Here is a 24,707-nt window from a genome sequence, read left to right as displayed (position 1 = left end):
GCATGGGGTGGAATTTCAGAAACCACTCACACCTTGTCCAGAAACACTGGCTGCAATACTGTAATGTGTGTCCGATAGCCACAGAACTCGTAGTCGGAGATTTAAACCCACTTTCTCTGCATGCATATGTTGGTTCGACGGAACCCCGGTCTAGCTAAAAACTACGAATCATTGACCTGAGTTGTATCGCTAAGTAAAGCTGTTGTCTGCTTTGCAAATCAACTTTGTTTTCACGAGAAACTCGATTAAATCTCTCGTTTATGATATTCTACAACTGAATGAGTCTATTTCTCGGAAACAGTCTAATTTGGGTTCAAGTAGAACATAATGTTGACGGAAACTCGGGGACTACGCCTACCTGACGAGCGAAACCGGTCATGAGCTGTCGAAGAGTTTTCAGCAACCTTGTGAGTAGTTTCCTTTATGTTGTCTGCTTGTTTTTCCAATTATCTTTGAGAGAAGCCACTATTGTCCTGCTTAGTAGAGGGTAGCAAGATTAAATACCTAAAAGTGCACGCCAAATCTGTGTCTACAGGCCCCCGAACTGAGAAACTACACAAACGCTGACGTCACAAATTTTTTTGCTAATATGCAAATGAGTGGTTCCAGTTCGGCATACTTTGGAGAGGAGTGCAAAACTGGAGCATGTGAGAAAAAATTACAAAGTCTATCTACTACCGACACACCTGACTACGCAACAGCAACCATTGCATGGTACAGACTTTGGAAAATCGTTAGACAGCTTGCTGGAACGTCTGCTATACGTTTCGGCTCCATATCTAGTATCCCAGTATGTTTATGCTTTGTGACCACATACTATGGGCTGTACAAAACATTACGCCGTACCAACAGCACCATTAACTCGCACAAAAGAACTAGTTTCTTCACATGATTCTTAGATTTAACGGTACGGAGATGGGATGAATTGTTGTTTTTTCTTTTTACGGTACTTTGCTCCAGTACTACGTAAATGTGCCTACCAGGATCCATCTCAGTAGTCCACCACTCAGCAGTTTTCAACTGTCATTAAAATACTCAATGTTATTCAACCGTGTGAGTAATTCCAAGTGTGGCAAACAAATGACTGTGATAGACCAGGAAAGTCGAAATTTCGGAGATGAACTCGATTAGTCAGTGTAGAAATCATAATGTCTCAGCTGCGAGCATGCAGGAACTTAATGCACAAACCCGGGAGGCCAGAAAGTATGACCGTCATCATACCCACGACGCTAGTAACAGTAGTAATAATAATGATAAGCGTCGTGGCAACAATACAATGTTGTCACTAAGTCGACTGGCTTTTCCAACGCGCAGTCGCGTATCCCTTCCCCACATTGGCTTAGAACCCTTCGTATTCCCTCTGTATCCTTGTCGGAGTCAAATGGGGTAAGACACAGGAACTGCTCCAAAGGTTGAGCAGAGTTTGATTGAAGGGACTGTCTTAAATTATTTTTTTTAAACCACTGCGAAATCCACATAAAACGCCCAAGCAGAGACTGGACTTTCTGGCGGAGAGTCCCGGTCCTCGAAGGATGAATTATGGTCCAGGTAGAAGTTAAAGAACCAGAAGTTATAGATAATGGAAGACTCACAAAGGTCTTGGAACAAAACGGGTATCCTTCACGTTTTATTAGAACACACGCTAAAGCTTGAAACTGCATCTAAGGAGCCGATCTAGCAGAGCTTCTCTTCAATGAAAATAGTAAGATAACGTCCAGCGACGGCACTGAAGTGGATATACAATGCGACAAAGCTACGCGATCCCAACCTGATTCATGGGTTACCACTACCCTAAATAAAAGGAGTGAGACAGGACAAACTACCTTCATTATCATATTTTGTGTTAGGAACGCATGATTACATGTGTGAGGTTCAACTTTCTGATATTCGCAGACTCGTGCCACCATCGGGGTCATGTTGGATTTGTTGATTTTAGACCCGACTGCGTGTGACTCAGTGCTTATCCCAGGTAGTATGCGTCTACCGGTGCACTGACGAAAATTCGCAGAACAAACGTAGCACGACGAAAGCTCATTTCCCAGGGCTTTGAGAGAAATGTAAATATGAAGTTCCTTGTTCAGTATTCGCTTTTGCCCGATTACATCGTCGATTGTTCTGCTGAAATGCCGAGTTGATGCTGAATCAGTCGACCCACCTGATTACACGTGTTGGTCTTCGCTTTTAGATTAAATCTCAAGTCAGAAAAATGAGTTTGAAATTACACTGTACCTTGGATCTTCAAGGGATTGACAAGTAAACTTCTGACCAAGAGTTCTGCAGTTCGAGTCCATCCCTTGATACCTCACGTGTTTCTATCTAGGGCTACTTACACTGAGGAAGTTTAAATCAGTGCCTCTTTCAAACTGCAAAACAGTTCGGTACTGAAGGAGTGTTTGTTTTATTAATTTTCAAAAACCCAAAGAGCCTGGAGTCGATAGTTTCGGAGAGCCTATAAGCAACGGGGTACAGAATCCACCCCAGAGCTAAAATCAAGAGGTCATTTGCGTATGAGAAGACAACAAAATATGTGACTAGCACAAGGAAAATAGTTCACCGGATTCCAAAAAATATCCGTGAGAGACCACTGTGATACCTGGTTCATCAAAGTACCATAGACTGCCTCTTGATACCATACGATACTCAAGAGTTAGTTGTAACAAGAATCAATCAATTCGAGGCACACCTATATCCCCATCTGGAGAGAGAGAGAGAGAGAATTCCTCAGAACATAGGACGTTTCAATTGACATTTCGTCCTGTAAGTGAAGCCGATCCGGGCCAAAAAAACCAAGAGGCATAGAAGTCGCAACCTCCCAGCTGGTGGTTGAAGACTAAACCATTCGGTCAAGAAAGATTGATCAGAATTGCGATTAACTCGCACTTAGACAGGATTCGGCGCCAGTCATTTGTCAATAACATGATTCGCGTCACGCGGTCACGCAATCACTGGCTCCTCGAGTGACAACTTCTCAGATGGAAGGTGGTCCAATCATAGTGCGAACTATTATTCTTCTGAGCCGCGTTTAGTCTGCTAGTTCAAATCACCGTGGAGATTCGTGAGCTGCGCACTGATGATGATTTCAGCCGTACAGTGCTACTCGGACTTTCAGCATAAACTGGTTTTAAGGGCGAAAGCTCGACTTCCATTTCTAAATCTCTTTACACCATCAGTAAATCACTTTTCGTCGGCACATTGAAACATCAACATCATCATCACCGTCATCATTGACAACAATACACCAGTGATACATGCCAGTGCTTGAATGCCACACAACCACAAGTAGAGAAAGTCTTAGTAAAGAGTCAAAAAGGGGTTAAGGTAGAAAATCAGTACGAAGAATCCCTTTGTCTTTAAGGGAAACGATCAAAAGTAAGGTGCCTGCTCCTTCACACAGCACTAAGTAAATCTGAGCACCAGTAAGGCAACATCAGCGGGATCAACCCAGAGTATTTTACGAACCTCACCCAACCTAAGTCAAGCGCACAACAACAGGCGAACTTCAATTAGGCAGTCCGGGTAGGAAATGATAGCAGGTGAGCCACCAGGGTAGGTTGCGTGTCATGTACTGCAGTTTCTAACCACCTGCAAGCGGGATCACGAGAGTCTCAGTCAGAAAGGCGCGAAGATCCCACAACACCAAGTCTGATACCAGCCGCTTTCATCTCACCCTGCCCATGGAGAAACACTCAGTGGCGAGTGCCTCTCATAAGGGGAAGATAGTCGTTTCGGCCGGCTCGTTCAAGTGGCTTCGTCCGGGGCGAGCAAGCATAGAAATCATTGGAGCCGAAACGAGAACCCATATAAGCAACGTCGGCCTTCGCACTTGTAAAAGAGCCAAGCGATTCCAAATCCGGAAGCGAACCCATATTTTTTAGACTAAGCAGCTTCCAAACAGTGAAAAAACGTGTGAAGAGGACCATGCACTGATTTCTTCAGAACTTATGAATATAATATCTGGCACTGGTAATCTCGAACTTAAGTGAGGCAAACCAAAGTTGGGAGATGAATGAGGCAAACTGGCACATTGTGTTATTATTGCCGAGGTAGGATAGACAGTTTATGGTGACGAACAGACAACATTGCACAAGACTACTTAAGTGCCCATGGCTGTACCGTGCGAACATTCTTCAAGCAAAAGGCACGTGGTCACACACTACTGTGTGGTTGTGCTGGCGGAGTGCTTCCCCTCTTTGTGTGAAAAACTATCCATCAAACGTCAGTGCGATGTCACGTGTCGGAAGAAATAAAAACCGAGCCCTAAAAATCCTAAACGCATGTGAACCATGACGTTCAAAGACAGAGGATACGGTTTGTGAGATACGCAAAACTGTCCGCTAGCTCCATGCCTGCTGTCAAATAGTAGGCGCATGGTCAAGCGCCACATCTGACATTGGGAATTTCTTACTTTCTGAGTATAAATGTAAGAAGAAACGAGATTTTTGGTTCAGTTGGAAGTGCCCTGGTATACTGCTCATTAGGAAAGTGGAAAACATCCGCATCCGCGATGACAACTTTGTGATGATAGATAAAACTGCCTAAGGGAGCGCTTCGCGTGCAGTTTTTCCAGTCTATGGGTATGCGAACTTAAGGAAAAGTAATACGTACTCTGCCGAACGCGGCGGAGTAGAAAGCAGCCAGAAGAAAAGACAGGACAAATCCAAACTGGGCTGACAAATAGTCCTGTTCTTTGTCTGTTGGTTTTGCGACAAGCGGAGCATTCATCCAAATCGAATGACACTGCGAACAAAGACTACTAATGTTCAGAAGTGACATTGTGCGTCGTTTCGAGGTCACGTAGTGTTAATTCTTTTCCTCTATTCTTGTTGAGTACAACGCGACTTCCTTTTTTTGTTTTTTCGGTTTTGCGTATACACTACCTTTCTTGTTTTTGTCCTGAACGTAAACTGCCCTTTGAACTTGTTATCGCGCTGTTTAAATCAACATGTGGGCTTCGCTATCTTGTGGCCACCTTGCCTCAAGTTAGTGTGAACTTTGGGATCCCGTCTGGAATTAGCAGTTTCTAAAAAGGTCTACGGAAGCCGGCGCACGATTTGAGGTCTGTGCAATTTTATCATTTTATTATTGTATTCATAGTAGCGCACTTATTGAGAAAACTCCACTGGAACAATCCGACTTTTGTGGTTTTGCGTGGCCCAACTGATTGCTGGAAAGAACCAATACATACTGCATTAACAATGTGTACCATTTATAAGTGCAATCGATTTCAGCCTGTCTTGCTTTACGCTAAGACTATCTAGGGAGGTCGTGTTACGAACGACGAACACCAATATTTAACTACAACTGAGTTTTGGCTGACACTACTGTGAAGCTCGATACGAACGATTAAAAATATATAGAAATGAAGCAGTCATCATTCTCGGGCGAACCAAACGAAGGATCGTTGTCTGCAAGTAATAATACACAAATGGTAATTGGTCAGCTGCGATACCCCTTTTGGTGAATAGCTGCCATGTCACCCGAAGGAAGCACAAGGACTGATATAGTGTCAGGTTGCCAAAACTACGGCTCAGAACGCCACGTCCATAGCGGTGGAAGCGCAAGCATGCAGAGCAACCAGCGTTTCGTTGGAAATGTGATTTCACAGGCAAATCGGTGGAGATTCATTCACAAGGTGATTCTTTCGACTGACAGGCTATAATACAGGTAGAACAGGTCCATAGTCAACGAAAGGCGCCGGATAGCTGCATCCTCATTTAATTAACGAATTTTGCTGCGATGACAGTCAGTTGACGTGACTCAGATTCGAGGAAGTAATTGCACCCAAAGAGGAGTAAGTTGAAACGTTGAACGCTGGTGCCAACCGCTTCTGCCCAAACGTTGTACCTCATGGTGAGGATCAGTCCCATTGAAGAAGGCTGTGTACATGAAGAGGTACATGCCAGACTAGGGAGGGTAGCAGTAGTGGCAGCATAGGCACGTCAATCAGCCCTACTTCATGCAGAGAGTAAGGCGACCCGACCGACTGTTTAACCGATAGGTTGTAGTTGTGCAACGCCAGAGACTCCCCTGTTTTGTATTTCTTGACGTTGACACCATCTTTTCTAAGAAGCATCTTGCTAAAAACTCCACACCTCAGTTTAAATGCATACTTCCACCTCACATCCCGTTCGGTTCTATGAGCTTACTCTTGAACATACTGTTGAGGAGAGGAACAACTAAGAACTCTGCGTCAATCCCAGGACGACTGACTAGACTCTTATAGTTCTAAAGAGGAAACTAGACAAATTCAGGCCCAAACAAACAAACTTGCTTATCAGAAAACCCCCGTCTGCTTCACAAACCTGTGGGCTTTGGAAAAGCTTAATGGCATCAAACTCTCAATGTGTTTGTGAGTAATCATGCAAGCCTCTATTGTCCACAGGATATCAAGCAGGCATTCTCAGGAGCAGGATCATGTAAGTTCTAATAGGGAAAAAACCTTGACTGTCAACATGATGAATCTTCTTACCGTTGGCTCGGGAAAATTCCGAGATAGAAAACCGAGTACGTTTCTCCACCGCTTCCACAGATGATGGCTGACCTGAATGCCTTGTTCGCCCGGTGCTCGAACAGTCGGGTGGCTCTACCGTATTGAAGACTCTCTGAGAAGCACGTGCTTCAGGTACCTCAACTAAGTCATCCGACGTGAGGCTACAATCAGCAAGAACAGTGTTGTGCTGCATACGTCGTCCAAGCGCGTGAGCGCTGCTAGCCAAACTGGTGCAGCCACTGCGTTCGGAGACATCCGATGATCGGTCGTTGGAACGATCTTCTCCCCCCAATAGTTCCTCTTCATTCGTCGTATTGAGAACGTCCAGCCCACCATCTCCAGTGAAACTGTTGTCCAGTAAATTGCATTCTGATGAGTCAAGAAGTCGATCGTAAAGAAACCCATGTCGAGGACTGGGAAAGGGGAGGAGCAAATAAAACAAAATCTTAGCTAAACACAAGATGCGCCTGGCATTCTAAACAAATTCGAAAGAGGACACCAAGGAGTCGTGTGATAGTATTCAACCCTGACCGCCAGAATTCAAAGTAATCATCATACAAATTGGCCATGCCAATAGTAAAGTTAACGGGTTAGTGCGTAACCGGAATGCAAGTAGTAAAACGATAAGTGACAGTTGTCGTAGCGTCTTACAGGCAAGCATGTAACAACGAACGAATTAGGAACTCGACAAGAAACGACTAGCATCAGATTAGATTAGCATTAGATTCCGTGCCGAATCCTTCCTCTTATGCTTTCCTTAATCAACATCGAGAAGCTCAAAATATCAGTTCAATACTCAAGCATGATTGATTTCCGCTTAACATCACCTTTCGAAACACGCCTATATGGTGACAAACAGGCTGCAGGTAGAAACTGTGGTGACCAGTTACTCTGATCAACATTATCCGTCGAAAATCACCGCAAAGCCCACATCTCCCTTCATCGTGACACGACAAGGTGATCATGGTGTGATAACTGTTGCAAGCACAGGGGCTTTGGCTGTAAAGTCACCAGGGGTAGTGCGTCCTAGATTAATATAATCGATTCTCCTATCAAACAACAAATGGACTCAATGGCGACTCCATGAAACAGGCCACAAAAGGTTTCACATGTCATTGCTTGGTCCTGCGGAACTAGCCTACAGCCGTGGAACGGTCAACCGGATCCTTGGAACCCGCTGGGTTCCCATATAAACGAACTAAGAAACATCACATCTGACGGAATAAGCGGATAGGATCCAGCGCCCCTTCTGAAGATTTTGTTGTTCACAAACTTCTTTGCACTACCTCGGACTGTGCACTGAGCTGTGCAGTAGCTAGAGGCGTAACCCAAACAAAACCCGTGCCGCACTCATACACAAATTCTAAGGTTACTTCATGATCATGTCTGGTTCCGGTCACAGCATCCCGGAGGTTGGCTCAGTCGAGGCGGTGACAAATACACATTAAGGGCCTTCTCCGTCGAAATCAATCCACTGTATACAAGATACTGGAACGTTCGTTTTCTACTTAACATCGGAAGCCAAAGTAGCCCTAGGCGAAATTTCTTTGGCACTGTATGTCTTTGGAAATCACAGATTTTCGGTTTTGGTACATGACTCATCAAAACATCAATCTTCCTGCTGATCGTACCACAGCAGCCCAAGTTGTAACTCGAGCCTCATGTGCTCTAACAGCTCCTCACGGCCACTATCATCAGGATTGCAACAGCTCATTTCAAAGGCTCTCAGCGTCGAAAGTTTTGCTCAAAGACGATTTCGAAGATGAACTATCAGAACAACGTCAACCGCGCGCCCAAACGCGATTTATTGGTAAGTACCAGTGACCGGAACACAAGAACTGGTGTCATTCGTCACAGCATTGAAAGGTCTGAATTGGAATGACACTGTGAAAACAGCGATTGATTCGACCCATGATGCTTAACACATTCTTAGCACCTGAGGAGACACCTACTCACCCGTAATTCAAACGAAAACTACATGCTAGTAACATTCCGGCGGGTATCGTCTGGTCAAGACTGCGGGTCATACCATGGAGCTGAAATCTGAAATAAATGCTATTCAGCTCACACTCCTGTAAGCTTAAGGGTCAAATCTTGCTCCACCGTCTAGCACAAACCAAGATCCAAAGGATGAACCAAGGTCACCCACTTTAATGAAGCAGAAAGGCATTCACAAGTCTCGCGAGCAATCAACAGTCAACTGAATTTTATTGTCTCCTCGAGCCCAAGCAATTTCCGTTGGACATTTCTGGTCCCATCAGAGAACATCCACACAGCAGGTCGCCACATTAAAATCTCAGTTGTGCACGCGACGCTAAAAACAGGGTCCCAAAACGGACTGAGACTCTCTCAGATAGCTGCCCGTGCATATGTGGATAACGCCTTCGACCTACCCAACTTCAGTCGCCAGACAAAACAATCGATCGAACAGGTTAGACGGAAACCTAAACAGAATTTAGTATGGATATAGCTGCAGATGTTGACGACCACTCGCAACTTTTCCGGCTAGTCCACCACGCTTCTGGCGAACAGCAAAATCGACAAATTTATCTTCGAGACATCCACGATCAACCAACAACAACGGAGTACAATGAAAAGCTGAAGAGATGGACTGAACACTTCATACCGCCACTCAGATGCCTATCCAAAAAGCAAGTGCCTATCGGATACAATAAGGGTTCCATGCCCTTATAACGGACAGAGATGCTATTAGCCAAAGCGAATTAGAAGAACCAATGATACTAGCGAAGTCTCCAGGTGAATAGCGTATCCCAGGATATCGAAGAAGCCCGTTTTCAGGCAGTACTCAAGTTTCCAATTAGGATTTTCGCCTTATATCGGACGCCGCGGTTTCTATATTGGAATGGGAAACCCCTTTTCTAGTCCTGACACCTCAAGGTGAAAAAAGATACATGAGGGCTATTGGAGCATTAAACTGATGGACAACCAAACCTCTACCACACTACCACTGGACTACCTCAGAGAAGCCAGTCTCATACCGGACTAAGATCAGAAGTGTTGACAAAATATTCACGCTCCACCGTGTTTTTGAACCAATACGAATTCCGACATTGGAACAATGCTTGCTTCATTAAATTCTGCGAAGCAGCTGACTCAGTCAGTGGCGAACAGTACCGTGTCTCCACATGATCCGTGTCCTCATGGAATAGAAACTGAGTTATGCTTGTACCCTGTTATTGATGGCGTTTCATAGAAACTGAGCTATGCTTGTACCCTGTTATTGATGGCGTTTCATAAACAGCAAAGATATTCTCGCGAAAGATTCGTCCTCCTCCAGGAGAAAGTCTCTGTGAAATAAAGTGTCTACTAGATGACAATGGCGCTATTGAGCACTTTCAGGGATCATTCGATCCCAATCATGCGAAAACTTCCGAATAGACTCTTTTTGAAGAACACACAGATGGAAAGGAAACTGAGCTTGCTTGTACCCTGTTATTGATGGCGTTTCATAAACAGCAAAGATATTCTCGCGAAAGATTCGTCCTCCTCCAGGAGAAAGTCTCTGTGAAATAAAGTGTCTACTAGATGACAATGGCGCTATTGAGCACTTTCAGGGATCATTCGATCCCAATCATGCGAAAACTTCCGAATAGACTCTTTTTGAAGAACACACAGATGGAAAGGTGGATGTTGCATACTGCGTGGACAAGCTTTCAGCTGCAAACCATGAATGGATCCACAGGTCTGCAGCTATCGGTGATTTGCACAACTGTAATCAGGGGGTTGAAAGCCCATGGTTATATCCTAGAGATATCCTGTCCAAGCAATGATGACCTGCTAAGTAAGGATAACGTAACCTAACATCTGCTGTTCAACTACGTATGGCTATCGTTGTGTTTTTCAGCGAAGTTCCTCTGATCCACCCTTCCGTGTGACCGACCTAATGATTTCGTCAAATGAAAAGTGCACTGGGTAAAAAGTAAAAATCCAGCCACAATAATAGGAGAAATAACGAAAATAAACTTGCCTCGAATTCGCATCCCCAACGTCATCTTCGTGTACGTCGGCTTCACCCACATCTCCACTAGATCTACTGAGACCACTACTACTTTGACTTTGACTCACGGGATTCGAACGTTTCGCCTGTATCGGATCGTTTACATGCTCAGCTGTGCCGCTCGTTCCAAACAATTCGGTATATACCTCAGAGGTATCACTATGCAGCGGATCTGTATCTGTTACGGTCGTATCACAAGAGCTCAAAAACTGTTTCTCCGACAGAACTTTGTCCTGCATTTGATAGCAGGAATCACCATGTGACATGACAAACACAGTCTCATAGGGACGGTCATCCCGTCTGGACTCGCTCAAATAGGGATCAGATTGTATCTGCGTCATTTGAACTGCCTGGTTCACACGACCCAAAGAACCGAATCGGTTTTGCTGGCGTAGAAGATGATCAACTCGATTATCCTGTACAGCGAGCCGACCAGTAGACCCACTTCGTTTGGGTTTAGGGGAGGTACGAGAGGAATCAGTCGGGAAACCGGAGTTTGGAGCTAACGTATTGCTATCCTTTGATGGGTCCAAGCAGACCAATTCGTACTGCTTTGAAGAAGAGCCGCTGGGAGCTAAACAACAAAGAGAAATATGACAAGCAGGTATATCTCGTAAGTTCCTAGCAAACAAGGGGATCAAACTACGAAAAAATCGCAAGTGGAAAACGAAATATCTAGGCACGTATCCATTCAAGACAGTGTGTGAGTTCTTCGAATTTTCACACAACTCTGACACCGAGTGATGTGGACAAAGGGATGGTGCGCAAGCCTTGGCCGCATCATCCAGCAAGATTGTCAGACGTCGTCTACGGTGTTGAGGACAGTGGAATGTACGACTTCAAAAATACCGAAAACAGATGGTAATCAATTGTGTCCTTAGCTCAGACACGGGACCGCAAGTTCAAAATATTGCACGGCTCAATAGCCTTTCGTGGACTTGGTACGATTTCGATCCTGACAACGAGAAAGGATGCAGCACAATAATGAAGGTAATCATGGGATGACCACTTACCAGCAGCTTTCCTGTTCGTTGCTCGTGCTGCCACGTGCGTTTCATTCGATTGACTCCGGACGCCAACCAGTGAACCCGGGACGCGCTCAGGGAGATGATCCAACATTTTTCTGAGCTTACCGTGAACATCCGGATGTTGTTGAACAAGAATTCTTAGACAGCCAATCTGGAAATGATAGGAAAACCTATGCTGATAATGACAGCATGTGTGTGTGAACTATTTTTCGCGCTAACTTGAACAATTAAAGATGGGGGAGCCAAATTCCTGAAAAATTGAAATACTGCGGTGACAGACAGCGGTATCAACAAAATAAATCACAGTGCAAGAAAACAAGTTCCTGACGAAATAGACGCATTTGAAAATTAAACTGGAAACTTAATTTTTTCTTATGGTACTTTTCAAATGAAGGTGCTGTGCAAATGCAACCTCACGTTTCGATATTCGAAATATCGAACTATATTTTAGTGGCACAACGTACTACTTGTGAGGTTGCTCATATCTTTCCCACAACTCACTACAGGTTTCGACTAGGGCATGAGGTTGACGAGAACTCGGGGACTGCGTCTACCTGATGAACCTCAAGAAGAGGGAAACCTATTGTGGGCTGTTAAAGGTTTGTACGTGTGTGTTATGCCAAACGAACGAGTTCCTGTTGTTCGTCTTGAGTGGATAATTCTTGTTAGGAAAGCATCGCGTCAATAAGGTTAACGAAATTGAGATAACATCACTAACCGGAGTTAGGATCTATAAACAATAGCAGATTGCGCATCGAGCGGCGAAGTAGTCAGACTATAGCAAACAGTATATACCCCCACAGTGGGAAATAATCGGTAAATATATTCAGTTGGAATGTCGCCCAAGCAGAGTAAGACAACCGAATACATAATAAGCAATAGCAAGCAGATAATAACTGGTGCTTTCAGAGTGGTTTGGTGGAGCTCCACGTCTTCGATGTTCACAGAGCAGTATCAGACCACTGAACCTGCGATGCTGCCACAAGCTACGTTCAGTAAAGACAGCATCCATCGCCGTGAAAATGTAACACTTGTGTAATATGTATGGCTTACGAACAACGCCAGCAATCGGTTTATTCACATAGATACAACCAACATCTTGCAGTGGACACATTGGATACCAGCTGAAGGCGACAGACCCCGTGGTGTCCTGGGTGTGGTGGTTCATGAGTAAACTTATGCATACGCCACAGCATCCGAATGTTTGATGAACCCCGTCTAGGGACAAAATCAGGCATTCCAATGACTTTGTAACTTTCCTTACTGTTCGTCCCGTGTCATACAGCCTATACCGAGAAACTTGGATGGTCCCTAAATACCTTGGCGTACGGTGGCACTCATCCTTCATGGGGTCCACGTAGACTGTCAATGCATGGCTGCAAATTAATCGTGCAGACGCAGATGAATGCCGCCCACTCGAATTGGGCTCCACTAAAAAGTAGAACCAGTTAGAACAGTGGACAATAACAGCCATCACCTGGTAAAATTTCACGCTGTAGTTGCTAAATAAAAGTTTCATTCACTTGAAGACACCAAAGTTGCCAGACCGAAATCCATGTTATTAGTGCGAATCCAACGAGCATGATATGGCTCAGATGTTAGGCCTGAGCTTACCAACCAAAAGGTCCGTGGTTCGAACCCAACGCCGGCACCTTGACTGCTCCTGTTTAGGATTGGGCAGCTTGGGAGTATCTACACCCTCATGCTTCCTTCGGGTGGCATGACAGCTAAGCGCTGAAAGGGTGTTTCATTTGAAGGACTGGTAGAATACAACAAAGCTTAATTTGTGAAAGAGTGATATCTCAGACCTGTGTAAAGCACTACACCCAATTCTTCATGCTGCACAAATGCAAAATGGAGTTGGTCTAGACATAAGAGTACATGTAAAATGAAAAACTGTCTGCTGACAACAAATCTTTTACATCTGAGATATACAGGAATTAGCTGTCAGTGGTAGTCACATGGTAGTAGTCCAAGCTGTAGTACTAACAACACCATCAAGACATCGCAGGTTATCCACAAAACCGGAACGACGTGTAAGGCGACATACGACAGCGTGACAAAGATTACCTCATCAAAGAGAGATTTTTTGGCAGCACTATTCACACATCGCATTCATTAAACGAGAGCGTAGCTAGTGCTGACAGTCCACATAAGCGTGCACTTTCAGCACCGTACACGATCTTAAACAACTGATTGGATGAAAGGCAGGCTTGTAAGCGATAAACACGCCTACGCATCCTCAACGATAACAGTTTCAGTCCTCACGGACTTTGTGGAGAATGAGTTAGATTGGGAAGTAGAAGTAATAAAGGGCAACCTGCCCGGGGCACAGTCGAAAGGTATCATCAAGTTGTATAAGAAGCAAACCAATCGAACTCATTGCTGTTGTGATCAAAAACTTGCCCGAAAACTTACGAGAATATTTAAATCGGATGCGGTGACGATAGTGATGGGGGGAGGATTCATCTCACCAGTCAAAGAAGACGGTAAACCAAGTGGACTCTTGTTCCGGAAGCCGTCCGCTAATTTTGGTCGCTGAATCTCATCTGTGCCACCATTCTGAGCTGGACAGACGTTAGGAATTTTGTCTGCTTGTTCAAAAATACGTTCGAAGGCTTCGTGAAGTTCGCCAACATCACACTTCTTCACTAGCATGTCCTGTGAAACACCAAGCTCTGGAATTGTTCCAGTAGGCTTGGAGGTGTGTTCTGAAGGAATACAGTTGAGCGCTAGAAACTTGAAAGCCTGAAAACATTGGAGCAGAGTAGGGGTGGGTGGTAAATTGTTGGCGATTTGAACGCAGGAAATTAAACAAAAATAACAAATTGACCATATGTCGCTAAGTTGTTGCGATGCAGACGCGTAAGAGATTTTACTTTTAGACGATATCCAGTTGAGATTGTATGCCAGATTATCTCAAACACCAAAGTGTTCAAATCAACAAACGCCCAACCAGATAACCTGGAAAGAAATCAATAGCACGAACGTCACTAAAACTGGCTAGCCCCAGTTTATCGCAACCTCTCCAGGTAAGCGAGTAACGGGGACATTGCCCTGGAAGACGAACAGCGTCAAGAAAAACACCCAAACCCCTCACAACCTCTTCCACACCATTCGGTCAAGCCACATGTTTCTAACCTCACGGCTTGCGCCATTCTGAAGAAGGCATGGAGAACAACACTTAACTAAGTAGACCATGACTCGGCACACGGTCGTCACCGCAACTGAGGGTACTGGATTTGTCCGCGGATAAAATACCCACCGCGCAAACAGAAGACAACAGCAGTTTTCCCATTAGATCATTATAAATTTGTCGACGACGTCCTGCACTAGTAGCACTTCTGAGGCATCGGCGGTGAAAAAAAACCAAACCCCTCACAACCTCTTCCACACCATTCGGTCAAGCCACATGTTTCTAACCTCACGGGCTTGGGCCTTCTGAAGAAGGCATGGAGAACAACACTTAACTAAGTAGACCATGACTCGGCACACGGTCGTCACCGCAACTGAGGGTACTGGATTTGTCCGCGGATGAAATACCCACCGCGCAAACAGAAGACAACAGCAGTTTTCCCATTAGATCATTATAAATTTGTCGACGACGTCCTGCACTAGTAGCACTTCTGAGGCATCGGCGGTGAAAAAAAAATTAAAGACGCCTCACACCATCTGTCCTTTGAGTCCAGCTGTCTCGCAATCACACAAAAATACAGCCCTTGCTGTAGTATGAACACGAAAACCCCGAGACCCAGTGATATGCCCTTTTGACGTCCCAAATTACGCAACATAGCAAACATGATTCGGGCCTTTGAGATTCGTGAGCTGACTTCATCAGACAAACATCCATCAGAGCTAAAACAAGTACCCGAGTATGTAAAATTCCACACAGCCTCCAGTGATTTTCCTTGAGTTGTAAGGGAGACTACAAGTTCTGAAGCATGAATTTGCACTTTGAAGGTGCGAGGCGCATGCCGGTATGACAGTGGTCAGTCTATTCAACAGGGCTTGTGCCTTGCCTTAGCTTTCAAAGATGAGGACAATTTCGACAATCTTCTCATCAGCAACCATTTGAACATCGATGTTTTGAAGACCTTCCAGCGTTCTCATTATTTCATCGATGACTAAGTTGAACAAGAATGGAGACGGTGGACATCCTTGTCGGACAACACATAAGGAAGGTTAAAGAGCTAAGTATACACAAACACCATGAGAAGTATGTGAATATTAGGACCGGATTATGTTCTTTTGTTGAGCAAGCGTGGTTCGGGGGTTTGCGAAATCGAGAGCACCTTTGAATGGGCCCTGAAATCTGACAGAATACGAAGATATAATCGACACAGCCTCTGCTCGATCGAAATCTCGCTTGATACTCACCGTATCACCTTAAAATGTCGAGAATAAATGACTCCGAAAGCTTGTTGCGACGGGGGTTTGGGTTAATACATTCGAAGACTGGGACTACTGTCGACTCATCCGAGTTGTCTTGGAACGCCCCTTTCTCCAAAATAGACGCGAATAGTTTATGTAGGCGGTGAATGAGGCACTCGCCACCAGCCTGGAACAGAACACACGGAAGGTCGTCTGGCCCGGGAGCACGGTGACGCTTGAGAATACATATACACTCAGACTTTGGAGTCTGAACGGAATTTCATATTCACGGGCCACCAAAGCCCGTCAAAACCCGGCAGACCAGGTGGAATGTGGTCAGCTTGAAGTAGTCTGTCCAGTGGTTCAGACGTTCTTTGTCGAACATAAGAAGACCCTGAGTTCCAATGGCATGAAGACTGCGAGGATGCGTCAAACCAATCAAATGGAACAACTTGAAGACATCTGTAACACTTTCCGCTTCTTCCGTCTTCTCGGACTTCTGGATCCACAAAACTTCCCGGTCTGCGCGAACAGCTGGCGTCAGGTGATATGCCTTGTCGGATGGGTTTCGTGACCGGAAGAAATTTGTCACCGATCCCCCAGAAAAGTCACTGTCTTATCAGAGACTCAATGATTGTAAGAGGCTGGCTGCTTTGTGCCACACGTAGGAGTTCCAGTATTATATACAGCTCTGGGTATCCTGCTCCCAAAGGAATAGTACATAACTTCAGTAGGCACTCTCCAGTGTGTCTAATCCAATACAACCACCCAGCTGAGCCTCAGCAGCGTCAAGCCTATCTACTTGTGTGTTCACTCCACCAACGATCACAACGACTGTGGGCTTTTCGCCCACTGTGAAGAAACACCTGGAGCGTCACAGGAGCTACAGTCCTTTAGCGCAGATACAAGAAATAGGAAGTGATGGGTCTTCCTCTACCAAGATTTTTTCAGACTGCCCAACGGACAATCAGACGACAGCTACCAATAGGCATCCAATCAAGGAGAGACTCTTCTAGTTGATGGCTCATCCGGACACTACGTTAATGATAAACTATGGATCCATATGCCAAGTAAGGAAAACAATCTTTGAGACCGCTGACGCACGAATCGAGTCCACTCAAGCTACAAATAGCAAACAAAGAAGGTAGTCCCAGGTAGGTAGTAAAGTAGATGGATGGATGCCGTTACTCAGAGAAAAATTCAAGATCTCTCCCAAAAAGAGGAAGATTCGGTCTGAATATCTATAAAATTAGGTCAGGGATCTCACGTCAACGGATATTGGCAAGGCATTTCCCTTCCAGGCAAAACCGTGAACATATCAGACCAATTACTTTCCATGAGAACATGCCAGAAAAGTTGCTTAACATCCGCACACTATCAACCAATGAAAAACAACGCAACAAAGGAATTGTGATTATGTGTTTGACAGAATATCTGCCTAATACGAGAACAATTACGTCAGACGATAGAAAATTCACGCTGGACACTAAAACGGGTTGGAAAATAAATCACGAAAAGACCGCCAGCCACTACACCTGTGTTGCCAGATTAGTTACTCCAATTTTGTTAACTGAGACTCCAAACAGACTCGCCAAGGACATACGAACACTATCATTGAGACCAATATGGAACATGCACAACTCTCCTGATCATAGTTTAGCGATTTGGCTAGTGGATGTGTGATATTACATCCGGAGAAGCTTGCCGCCTCGTTGCCTGAAGGAGATTCTTAAACTCTATCATATTACCCATAGAATCTTAATGAGTTTCCAAAATAGTTTCAGTGGTATTTCATTGATGTGTCATCAAGTCAAACTGACAACTGTGTACGTGGCTGGATTAGGAAAAACAACGAACTTACTCATTTCGGTTCTGAAAACTGCATAAGTAGATTGAAGACGTTGCTATGGGCATCTCTCTCGCGGATATCTTTCCAGCTGTCGTCGCCGGACATCCTGGGTTCTACTTCCAAAGAATAAACCCGCTAATTTCTTTTATTTTGCTAATGCGCTTCAGTTAAATGTAGCTGTGTCTCACAAGAAGGATACCAACGACAGTTTCGCATTCTTGGACGTACTGTTAAAAGGACACTAGGCTGGTTAGTTTGTGCCATCTACCGTAAACCGGCCCTTAAACTATCCCCAATAAATTAACCAGTAATTTATGGAGGTAACTCGGAGATACTGAAATACTGACATAACCGATAAGTCGCCAAAGGAAAAAAGGGACTCCCGTAGCCAAACATTCTGAAAAGTGGATGATCCATGACGATTTATTAAGTTATCTGATTTACTGAACACACAGTGGGCCTCGTTTTTACTGCCCACAAAATATGGATCGGTTTACGATTGTCCTTCAAAGGTAGTCATATATTCACCAACATTAGCCAGAAAATCAGAGTAGATTTCGGTTCGGTAAACAATCGGTGAATAAATCGATTGCCACTATGCGGCGCGACGGGCTGAGTCAAATGCTACTTTGTAATCTCGGAATTTGTGACAAGGAAAATATTCGGTCAACGCATCAATGGCCCGGACTCACAAATCTGATTCTCGCGATTGCTGGCACCTTTGCAAGACAAGAACAACAATATACACCTGCTATTTCCCCGGCGTTTTTCGCTTCACAGCATGCATTGTGTGATGGAAGTAGACCATGACCGAGAGGAGACATTAGCATAGACCACACCGCCAGTTTCTAAGACTAGTGGATCACGCATCGCTAGCAATGAGATCACAAACAGTGAAGAGTTCTCCTTTTACTGTCTATTCCTGGCGTTTACGAGATGGAACTGCCTCTAGTTGCGGAAAAGACTGGAGGAACACGAAAATAGCAACACTTACCGACGCAACCTGATGCAAAATTTTCCGACCACTAGGATCCAAATACTGATCAGAGTAGTATCCATAGAGTAGAGGTTGAACTATAGCACGAACCATGAACGCGCTGGTCAGGAATTCAACACTTCGCGAAAAAATTTCCACAGCCAGGTCTCCAGCGCTTGCCAACCGCTGCCTATGTATTTTCAAAAGTACCAGCAAAGGTTGTGGGAAAAGAGGTACGGCTTCGATAAAACGTCGAATCAGTAGGTTGACCAGAAAACAAAACTCTTCTTCTGAAAAACATCTCGGAAGACACCGCACATCGGAATAGAAAGTTGAACGCGACACAGAAGAAGCACCATGCATGATGTCATCATCGCCGCTGTGCCGATCGGGAACATAAGTAAACTCAGATATTCTTGCCACAACATCATGCAGGAGAACACGCATAAATCCATGTGCTTGATGCGTGTCACAAAAACAAACGTTGAACAATGAGGCAAATGGGGTATAGTTCATGGGAAAACGTGGTGAATGTGGCTGAATGGCGTGAATCACGTTCGCCAGAAAGGATACATCCTGGTGATTTATGGCGAAGTTCCCCACGGTAGTCAACGTGAGGAAGCAAAGAATTTCCATGATTTCCGGATTGGATTCGAAAAGGACAAGGAGATTGACTATCACATTTGGATTGTCCCGCAGGTGACGGAATATCTCTATATGGTGGGAATAACTTGAGTTCTCTGATTTCGAATCAAAATGCAGTCTGGTAAACCAAGCCACTCTTGCACCACAGCTTTTCGCCAACCGCCCACTGAAAAGTAGTTTTACGCGCTGTCGATGTAAAATCCATAGTAGCTTGAGCATATCCTCATGGATCGCTTTGCCATCCAGTAACAGGTTTTGGATGTTCTGCCTTTCATAGCTAAGGAGTACTTCGTCCCGAAAGAGCTTACTGGTAGTGTTTCTTAAGTCGCGAACGAAACATTGCATGATAATAGAGCTGGACTTGCCAGTGAGCGAAATCCGCCAAACAAATACGACGGTGTGACTGATTAATCAAATGTGCCAAGCGGAAGTTGTAGCAGGCTTGAATCCTCAAGATGTGATGGTGGAAAACCACTAGGAAGCTGCAACAAGGAGGTACAGAATCAATTAGCGAAAAAGAGTTTGGAGATGTAGGCTCGAGGAAATTTAAATTCCTGTCCCTTCTAAAGTAACTAAAATAAATACGTCTTCTGTACCCGGACGATTCTGACATCTTGCTCATTGCTGAAATCATACAAAGACCTCATTAATGACACTGACATCGATCCTCAACCAGTTAAGCACTAGTGTAGTGAAACAATGCACAATCAGAGCGTAAGCACATGGGTGGGTCAGTGTCACGGGAACTTAGATGGTACGGAACTCACCCAGCAAGCGAGATACCGCAAGTAAAACTCCCCGCCGACACTCAGATTCCAACGTACCGTAGGGGTACTAAAGTTCCTAATCAATGTTATCCAAATCCCTGTCCTTTCTTTATCGAGGGGAACAAATACGTATAATCTACATTGTGATAGGTTCGGGTGTAATCTAAAACGAAAGCTTGTGATGAAGAACCACGGATAGGTATTTTTGTCGTTCAACTTGGTCATCACTTGGAGCCATGCATCAGTGGGAAATATGGATGCATAATCGGTAGTCAGAAAGAGAATGTCCCAATGAGGTGGAGAGAAGTGGGTGCATGCCTTGTGCAAAATATCTCATTTCCAAGAGTGAATGATTAAGAATAAGGTGCATATATCCTAAGAGAGCATGAGAATGGAGATTTAAGCATTGTATCGGGGTGAAATCCCATTAACTCGTCGCAACTTCCATCACCCTGTCAATTGAAGAAAAAAATCCGCCGAATTTTATACCAAGTCGACCTCGAACACGATTTCTCGGAGTACAGGGATTCGCTGCACTTGTTGGCAGATTTCCTCTCGGCTTTCTCGATGACTTAGCTTTGAAGAGTGGTGTTCTAAGGAATTTAGCGCCAATCTAAACCCGACCATCACACCTACACAAGCCAGCGAAAATGCACACAGACTGCTATGCGAGTCAAGTGCTCATACCGGCAGTCGAGCTGCTATCCGTTTGTCTTCTATGCGGCCGTCCCATCGATGGCTTGGCTACGCTAGACAATGTGTAGTTATACATTATGGTCGAGATAGCTCAGGGGTTAAGGCGCCAGCTTACGGACAGGAATGTCCGTGATTCGAACCCAATCTCATCATCTCGAGTGCTGCTGTCTAGGTTTTAGCAACCTGGCAGTATCCCAGTTCTTGTGCTTCCTTCCGTTGGTATGGCAGCTGTGCACCGAAAGGGTGGTATTGTTGAACGATTATGGTATTTGGTACGTACCACGGCGGATTAAACCTATGCTTTAACCAAGCCGTCTAGTTAAGGTTACTGTGAGCTTACGTATCATGCCGCCTAACCGCACATTTTTACTTACGGTCACTTCATCGCCAAGTGGTACATAACAGGACATAAGGCGGAAAAGAGCAATTATCATTATCAAGCACAGTCTAATTTTTCTTGATCCCTTAAGCAACAATACGAAATGAGCTTCTGTATGTAAGCACAGGTCGGACGTTTGGCTGGAGTCTTCTGTGGATCCGGAGTCATCATGCTCCACCGCACTGCGTAGATGGCCGTGCTCGCGTTACTGAGTCATCCCATACGACAGATCAAGCGGTCTGTGTGTGGTATCGTCTGGTGGGAAGGGACGAGTGGAAAACTGGTATAACGGACTATCGGCATGCGGGAACCATAGAAATTGATACGCAAAAAGCACCGTATATTTGCAGTAGTAAGGGCGATACTTATTCTAGTCTCAGTGGACTAAAGGGATAGTAGTAGCCGGAAAATATAACGTTGAAGACGACAAAGGTTACTCAGATCACTTAAGGACCAACTGCTCGGCTCAACATCACGATTAGCCTCTGTTCCTGTATATCTAGACTCAGATAATACATAATAAGTGTTCACCTGTAACACCCTTTGAGAGCCTAAGTGCCATTCCATCAAGCACGAGGGCTTGGATACTGCTAGGTTGCTCAAGCCTACAAAAGTCTATATGCAGGGGTCGGGTCCGAACCGGTCAGTGAATCCGCGCTCTAACCACTGAGCCATCTCGCCCCATATCTAGATTCAGATCATGCTACTATGCAGTAAGTCAAGGAATAAGGCTATCACGATCAATAGTTCCGGTAGATAAACTGAGCTTAAATCACGTTCAGTTCCTTTCTGCCCGACTTACTTTAGCATTAGTGATCCGATGTTTCTACAGGACTTGGGCAACGATCCGAAGTTATCTGTGGTCAAACACTGAGTCCTTTGAAGTCCTCAGCGCGCAGTGGTCAGGTCACTGACTAGTATAATAATATGGGGCACGCCGCAGCAATGTAAACTCGACCCTCGACAAATAAGCTTATGTCACGCCTGCACCAGGGGCAATGCTGGAGCAAGGAAACCTCTCAAGCTAATTTGCGTGCCCCAGAATGAACGGAGGTCTTGGATTGTGGCTCCCCACATGTGGCTGACAACCACTTGATTTGCTTATTTCAACGGTTGGTTTGCACTTGGTCGCCGCATGTCACGTGATGCGAACATTGAGGTTAAAAGTTCGCACTGACCAGAAACAGTTGATAATCAGCACACAACTGGAGGAGTTACTCTTTATGTGCGATGAGCTTCGACTCCGAGTCAACCGTCCATATGTAATTCCAAGGAGTACAGACGACCGACCTGAGCATTCTTATCGCCTGAAAGAATCACAATGTCAGTGCTCTTTGCTTGAGGAATGAGCCCAAGCACATCTCGATAGAAAACAACTTTCTCGGCGTCAGAGCTGCAGCCCACTGGGGCATACGCCGACGCTACAAATGAACATGAATGAATGCCGAAAGGCACGGAGCTTGGTTGAGCTGGACAACCAAACGGGCAAAGAGGACTATTCACTGGAATCCAACCCAGAAAAGCGTGTTCAGCGCTGTGGATGAGTCCAACGCCCACGCCACACTGTCCAAGAGTCAACGCTTCTGGGTCACCGGACACATGGGGAGTGAAATGTGAAGCTGAATTCTTTCTTGAAGTTCTAAGGTGCATGACCACAGCGAGCACTTGCACTCATGTTTCAGAGACAGCGTACGTCAGTTGTAAGAATATAAGGTTTCCGAAAGCAGTTCCTGTTTGCAAATTTGATATAGAGTATGAAATTCGAAAGCACTTAGATAGAAAGGGTCTCGTGGACTAAGAAAAGTGCTATTTTGCTAATCACTGAGGGGCAGCTGGAGGTATAAGGCACATCGGTCAAATAAACGGCAATCTTATGTTTGCTGGTGTGGTGGGAATGTGTTAGGAAAGTGGCATCGGTGAACGCAGGACCGTGCGGGTAGATGACACTCATCGGTTACCCAGGCCGAGAAATGGCAGAACGGAGTACGCTATTTCGCTTCAAAAGTGTGATTTCTTTTTTAATTTCACCTTCTGTTGGAAACGAGCAGTTCATGTCCATTGTGGAACTATTACGGTTTCAAAATTTGTTATGGGCGTTTCGGGCTAGCAGAATCATTCTTCAAAGTGTTCTGTCCAGCGAAAGGAATTGCACTGAACTTTTGAGATGTCTTCCTCTGTAATGACTTCAATAACAGGTGGCTCTCTTAGCCTTGCACTAAAGATAAGTCAGAAAAGAGTTAGACTGGCGAATGTTCAGCTTCCCGGGCTTTACCTGCCCACTACATCCGACCTGTCATCTGTCGTGATGGTCGGGCTTCGGTGCTGCAACAATCTAGCGGGCTGCACTGGCTAAAACTCGGTTCCTAAAGACCAAACCAGATCATGAATGCCAATTGGGAGCAGCCAGACAAACAACGAGTCCCCACACTACGAGAAATCATATTAGTGGGGCTGTAAGCAAAGCCGCGCTGTCGCCTTGTGTGTGTGGAGGTGTGAAAGCAGTAAGATGTTTCCACCTGGTGAACAGTATACCCATATCCATAAAGGCAGCGATGCTGATTTTCCTCGAGGAAGCACGGATTTTAACATCTGGGCCCTAAAAACCACACACTCCGATCGCCCAGCTGTTAACTGTGACCAATACGCACTGTTCAATGAGGTCAAAACACTTTTAAAATCGAAAAGTCAGGCGCTGCTCAAAAAGCACCGCAGCCGCACTACGCATTACAGACATGCCTTACTCCCTGAGTCCTCGGACTACGTCACCACCAGCATATTTATCACACACAAACCGTTAGGGAGCAATCGCGCTGCGCCGGAAATATCAGGGTGTTGGTGATGAGGTAAGTTAAAATGGTCCACCCGAGAATCACCATCACTTCCGACATCTTACATGGTGTACTAGCGTAGATAACAAACCTGTAGCTAACAGTGAAAGGAAGAAGGCCTTCGCTCCGACATCTTGGTGTACTAGCGTAGATAACAAACCTGTAGCTAACAGTGAAAGGAAGAAGGCCTTCGCTGCGGAGGTATTTATTCGTAAGTAAAAACTGACCGGTTACAGACCATTGAACATGGAAGCAAAACTCCAATGCGCATTTTAGTTACAAAAACTGGACACCGATCTTCTCCCGAACGAGTCTTCTTGAACTTTCCTGGAGATTCATTGACTCCACTCATTCGTCGGTCAAATAAAAGGAAATGTTACAAAGTGGCTCCACGAATTCCCCAGCAGATCTCCCTTTTTCAATAGACGCAAAGCGAAATTCTACGAACAACGCATACTACTCGCGTGCCTCCCCATCAGTAGTAGTATCACCGTTGCACACCTCCACCCCTTAAAGCTCGTTCGCATACCATCGATTTTCATTTACATCCGTCAGGTCGGCTTCGACAGCGGGTCTACTCGGCCGCTCTTCGGGTGTATCATGCCACTTGCGAAGCTGCGTCCCATTCACTACTTTCGATCCCCGACCATCTTGAATGGT

General features: G+C 45.1%; 1 protein-coding gene across 1 annotated transcript in view; it reads right to left on the bottom strand.

Annotated features, from left to right (window-relative positions):
* The window catches only part of T265_01298 (hypothetical protein), a gene marked incomplete at both ends in the record, with an annotated part of 40,406 nt that extends 20,546 nt beyond the window's left edge, over positions 1 to 19,860 (bottom strand). Inside the window, 5 exons of the mRNA XM_009165304.1 lie at positions 6,470 to 6,859; positions 10,525 to 11,082; positions 11,522 to 11,687; positions 13,955 to 14,284; positions 18,751 to 19,860. Of these exons, the coding sequence (XP_009163568.1) occupies positions 6,470 to 6,859; positions 10,525 to 11,082; positions 11,522 to 11,687; positions 13,955 to 14,284; positions 18,751 to 19,722 (2,416 nt within the window). The remainder of the gene's footprint in view (positions 1 to 6,469; positions 6,860 to 10,524; positions 11,083 to 11,521; positions 11,688 to 13,954; positions 14,285 to 18,750) is intronic.
* Positions 19,861 to 24,707: the final 4,847 nt, after the last annotated feature.

The sequence above is a fragment of the Opisthorchis viverrini genome (genome assembly GCF_000715545.1).
Source record: "Opisthorchis viverrini unplaced genomic scaffold opera_v5_14, whole genome shotgun sequence".
Lineage (NCBI taxonomy): Eukaryota > Metazoa > Platyhelminthes > Trematoda > Opisthorchiida > Opisthorchiidae > Opisthorchis > Opisthorchis viverrini.
This window is presented reverse-complemented; position numbering and strand designations above follow the sequence as displayed.